This window comes from Trachymyrmex cornetzi, unplaced genomic scaffold (genome assembly GCF_001594075.2).
Source record: "Trachymyrmex cornetzi isolate Tcor2-1 unplaced genomic scaffold, Tcor1.1 scaffold248, whole genome shotgun sequence".
Taxonomy (NCBI): Eukaryota; Metazoa; Arthropoda; class Insecta; order Hymenoptera; family Formicidae; genus Trachymyrmex; species Trachymyrmex cornetzi.
The window spans coordinates 1,869,115-1,874,984 of NW_017297144.1; the positions used below are offsets into that span (position 1 = coordinate 1,869,115).

General features: G+C 33.4%; 1 protein-coding gene across 1 annotated transcript in view; it reads right to left on the minus strand.

Annotated features, from left to right (window-relative positions):
* Positions 1–4,775: 4,775 nt before the first annotated feature.
* The window catches only part of CAHbeta (carbonic anhydrase beta), a 3,708-nt gene continuing 2,613 nt past the window's right edge, over positions 4,776–5,870 (minus strand). Inside the window, exons 3-5 of the mRNA XM_018507874.1 lie at positions 5,442–5,629; positions 5,129–5,320; positions 4,776–5,046 (exon numbers count right to left, since the gene is read on the minus strand). Of these exons, the coding sequence (XP_018363376.1) occupies positions 4,837–5,046; positions 5,129–5,320; positions 5,442–5,629 (590 nt within the window). The 3' untranslated portion in view covers positions 4,776–4,836. The remainder of the gene's footprint in view (positions 5,047–5,128; positions 5,321–5,441; positions 5,630–5,870) is intronic.

A 5,870-nucleotide genomic window follows, 5' to 3' on the forward strand; every position in this document is an offset into this window, starting at 1 on the left:
AAGCCATATCTTAACCGTGTAATTTTTAAGAATATTTTTAATTCTTTATTATGTCGTGATCTACAGTGTGAAATGTGCTTTTAGTTTTCCGTTTATCTTCTCAAAGATTTATTTCGGGTTTAGGTTCCTACACTGAAAAAAAGTAATGTTATTTTAACAACATTAGTTTAAATGAAAATAATTACTCTTATTATACGATATGATAAATTTGGATTGATACCTCATCTTTTGGCTGAATTTCTATTGCGTCTTGCTTTATTATCGTTCTAGCTTATCTATACTGCAGATCAAAAGTTATTATTTAAAAAGTTATTATTATTATTATTAATTATTATATTCTTTAATTTAATTTTAACTAAACATCGTTTCCATGCAGCTTAGTTTCCGAGAAAATTTCTAAAAATCCAAACGGATTATCCGACAGTTTATCACGCCTATTACATGTACATCTTTTGCGCGCACCTTTCACGTAACTCAGGACGGACATTAAACGACCTACCGAAGTATTCAACCCGCTAATTAATTACGTGAATGCAACGCGCCGTTCGTTAATTACTTCACGTCCGACCGTTTTCCAACGCTACGACGGAATAGCGTCACGACACAGGCATAAAGTTTCGGAAAGGTACGAGCGTAACGAAGTGGTAATGCCACTGCGCGTAGCGGCTACGGGGAGCGTTATGCTTCAGCACGCACCACTGGCCGCGCACTCTTTTTCTTGGACGAGTGTAACGCGTAAGAAAAAAGAGATCGTGCAAAATCGTGACATCGTTCTCTTATCTTCTTATCCGTTTCGTCAATAAAACATAATTTCATGGAGAGAACAGCCGCACCGCTCGATAAGGCGGAGGACCGGCTCTGAAAATTAGCTCGATCAGTGTAACAGTCACTTTTGAAATCGTTCTGAACGAAAAAGAGGCATATTCATAATTCATACAGCACACTTTATCCTAGAGACGTTTTAGAAATTTCAAGGAGCTTCGTTGAGGGTCTATATTGTATATAAAGAAATGTGGATCACACATGACAAATATAAATAATTTATTTTGAGGGACAAATTCAACATTTTCTTGAGAAATGCTTTGGAGCATTTGATGGACCAAGGAAAGAAAGAATCAGAAGGAAGAATTTTACCAACTTATCAAAGAACGCTCCAAAACATGACGCGTATCCTATAATTACAAAGGAAATTAAAATCATGGCATAAATGATTCGGAACTTCTAACTGACATCTAATTCTTTGGTCGTATATATAATATTATGTACCACGTGTTGGTACATAATATCAACATATTGGTCAGTATGTCAGGTTATTTTGTAAATGTAATACCTTTTCTAGCAATTACATTTATAAAATTAATCGATTGATTAATCGATTGATTTGTAATATTGATCGATCGATTACATTTTATAAATATAATGTCTTCTCTAGTGGGCATTACATTTCTAAAATAGTCGACATACTGACCAATATATTGATGCAACGTGAGGTACATTATGTGATCTCTTTTTCACGTGTATCTGAATACACGTGTTACACCTGTAACTATTATTAATATATCCGTGTTTTAATCCGTGTAATTTTTAATACACGTTTATCGAACACACCGTTTGGAAGGCACATCCGTATATTTCAATGTATGATTACACATGTATTGAAATATACGGATACATACACGTGTAACATATTCATATTTTATTTCGTATGATTATTAATGTATATTAAGATATCCACGTATTTAAGTACATTTGCGCGTAAACTGTACGTTATACTCGTGTATTTCAGTACACAGGTATACAGGTGTAATTAATATATCTGTGTTTCAATCCGTGTAATTTTTAATACACAGATCTTCTCTCAATACATGTCCGAAACTATCATGATCTCTAACGTACATTTATTGGTACGGTCAATGCGATGCTATTAAATGCTCTAAAGCGTTTTTTGACTGATTAATTCGTAAAATTCTTTCTTCTAATTGATCAATCAAACGCTTCAAAGCATTTATAGTGAGACTTTGACCGCAGCCTTAAATTGCGATAATTCTCGAAATTGATTAAATGCTTCGAAATTTATCAAAGATCGATTAAAAGCTTAATTTTGTTAATAAATTTTTTTTATTTTTTATTCTTTGAATAATATAATATGAATTGTGAAAATTTGTTTTGTAATATAAATTATAAAATTATAAAAATGAGTCCGTTTTTTTTTCACTTTTTCTTGTTTCATGAAAAATCTTTGTCAAATTATTAAGAAAAAACATTTGATCACTTACATAAAGTAAAATAATTTTATACATGCATGTATACGAAGAATTATTATTTTGTGACTATCGATATAACAAAGATATTTAGAGTGTAAACGCCATTTGCTTTTTGTGAATGCCGTTTGAAGATGCCGAAATTTATGGTTCCTAATTTTTGTCCCTTATATTCTTGAAAACAAAGCCATGCCGAACATTGGAGAGAAAAGCGGATTTTGTCTAAACAGTTTTTACTTGAAATTCACATCACATTAAATCACATTAAATCTGAGAGGCAATCCTGTAACGTACCATATATTCTATTCTTCGGTAACCAATAAGTTGGGAGTCCAAAATTTCCTGAATTACACGGATACTTGTGTTTCTATAGGGATAAGAGAGGTAGTATAATAGGTATAGATTTATTTGGCAATAATTTTAACTTCAATAGTAGCACTCACGGTATTGAATGACGATTTGTAATGTTTACTGACATTGTCTCAATTCTTAAAAAGAACTATGACTTCGAACACTTTGAAAAAACATCATACAAAAAATTCTATTCTTCCAAGTATTTTTCTTTATGTAGATTTGTAGATCTTTATTTGTAGCTGCAACGTTATTTTTAACCGACCTAACTAGACGATTCGGTTGGAAACTGGGGGAATTCTCTTCACTTTTACTGCGTAACACACGGAAAAGTGCGAACCACGTGCACGCCGTTTTTCACGTGTGCTTACATAGCCAGGAGCCGCAAGAACTCGGACTCGCGATCTCGCATCCACGCACGCATTTTACGGTATCTGGATCATTTCACCGCTTGTCTTATAGCAACCAGGAAGAATAACAAACAATTTTTCATAGCGCTTATATCACACTTTGATTGCTAATTTTGTAACTAAATTTGTAATTTGGTAAATTTTATGAAACAAAAAAGAAGAAAAGAAGGAGAACGGAGAGAGAGAGAGAGAGAGAGAGAGAGAGCACATTTAATATATGCCAGAATGTGATGTGATGTGGTCTTTTTTTAATTTACGTTTTGTATGACATTAAAAAGACCTAATCTCTCGTGCAAATATTTATGTAAACTTGCAATATCAATTGCGAATTGTTAACTTAACTGTAATTCGTATCTCTCAGTACTATTAGAAACACAGATCTAAGATAAGTTGAGCTTAAAACGTTTTATAAACTTTTGAGATGATAAAAAAAATCCGATGTGGGCTCAGATTTATTCTTGCATCGAAAAATTATGTTAGAATTTTATACTGCATTTATTTAAAACGTTCCCGAAAATGTATGTCAAATATAATGATGAGGCATTTGTATTTGTATATAAATTTGCATTCAGCACTCGTCAAGAAAAGAATCCTAACAACGCTCCGTAACTCTGATTTCTGCGACTTCTTTCGTTGTTTTGCTTTCTCTTTCAAAACTAGCATGCTCTAGTTCGTCCAGAGCGGTCCGTCTATTTATCGGTGGTTCTTTTGCCGTCGATTTGAGACTTCAATTCTTTTCTCGAGGCAATCGAGCCGAAATAATTTGTTGACTCCACTATAAAATTACAAATATATAAAATCAGGAAGAAAGACTAAAAATAAATAACAAAATTTACTTTCCATAATGCAAATATCTTTATATTTCGCCACACATTAAATATCGATCAATATTAAATAAGTAAGGAAAGGGCTAATATGATCGAAGTTAGATCTCAGTGCCTAATAATATTATTATGTGTTAATTCTAAATACATCTTTCAGTTATATGAACTGTGCGTCGCTTACTGTCAGACTTAAAACGCAATTATAAACTAAAGCTGAAGTAATAATATCACAATTAAATTCATCGTCCATTTGACAAAGATGCTAATACTATAGAAAAAAGAATTTATTGTGAAAAATAAATCTTAATAAGAATGAAAATTATGCAGAAGTTTCAATTTATGCGGAGCTTAGCAAAATAAACTCCTTGGGAACTTAATCGGAGCTTTGTGCTATGTGGGTAGCATCATTATCAAATTAATTATGATATTATTTCAGTTTCAGTTTATGATTGCGCTTCAAGTCTGACAGTAAGCGGCGCATAATTTATATGATTGTAAAATGTATTTAAAATTTACGTATAAAAATATTATTAGCCATCTTAGATTTAGCCTCGATTTTATATTGACTTTTTCTTACTTATTTGATTTATTCATACAGCAATTTAGATTAACTTATTATTAACTAGTATATTATATTAAATAAATTGTAAATATATTATATGTATATGTATATAAAAATAGATATATATATAATTATATAATAAATTAAAGAATGTATTTTTTTGCTAAAAAACCTAAACATCTCTGAAACATCTTTGATAAAACATGTAACATTTTTGATAAAACACGTATTGCTCGCTCTGCAACAGAGAGTGATGACTAATAAAGATTAACTTATTATCAGTAACAAGTCTTCTCAAAGGTACATAAACGGATCTTAAATCTTTTGAAGTTTAGTATACAAAAATACACGATTATTTTACGCGGTCTTATACCTGGCGACATTCCATATGTTGGATTATAAATACGCAATTATCTGGAAAAAAGGTTTCAGGAGTAATATTTATTAATTTCTTTAAGCAAAAGCGGTTCTGTTGTTTCGTTTATCTCTATAAATCTCTTGTTGGCTCGGCTAAAGTAATAAATATCGCCAGTGTAAATGTCGAACCATAGTGCGTGGATGTGCAAATCGTGCCTTTCCAGACGCTTCTTTAAAAATCCGTAAGACGAGATATTTTGGAGTTGCTGCAAAGTATTGATCTGCAACAAAACAAGTTCCACAAATGTAACGAGATGGATGATCGGTTATTCTCGTGGCGTTCTGTTCGATCTGTGTACTGACTTGCGACAGCTTATCTTCAATGGCGAATTTATCCTCCGGGTCGATGTAGGCGACAAATTTTCGTAATGACATCTCGCCCTGGAAGAGAATCGGCTCACGAAAACCGGTGATTTCGAAATGCTGAAACTTCGTTAAGCTGCTGCTGGCGTGCGCATACAGCCACGCTCTCAGCGGTGACATTCTTCTGTTCGTCTAAAATTCGGATGGCATTATCGCGCGCTTACGAAAATGTGCGAAAACGGGACGCGAGAAAAAAAAAGAATTTGTGGACGAATTTTTAATCGGGAAACGCAACCGCGCAAGGGAAACGCACTTGAGACGCGAACTCCTTGTCCCGTAAAGCGTAGAGCAGATTCATCGCCTTACAATCGCTATGGCCGCAGACTATAACGTGCCTTATGTCGTTCACCACGCATCCAAGTTCCAATGCCGCCGCCTCGCACATAGTAAATTCATCCACAAAGTGATGCGAGTGCGGAATGACATTACCGGGATTTCGGACTGAAAAGGTAAACTCTGTTAATTAGGCCGTCTGATGCATTTTATATATTTCGATTCTTGATCGTTCTTCCATGGATAAAGAAAAATTTGGAAACCACACGTATTCGTGAATATATTCAACATATATTCCGAAAAGTAGAGGAAAGTCGCCAATACTGACATAAGTCTCCTAAAGTGACACCTCCTTATTTTTCGGAAACTAACTATTGCACTTTATTAATACTAATAAAATCGTGATCTG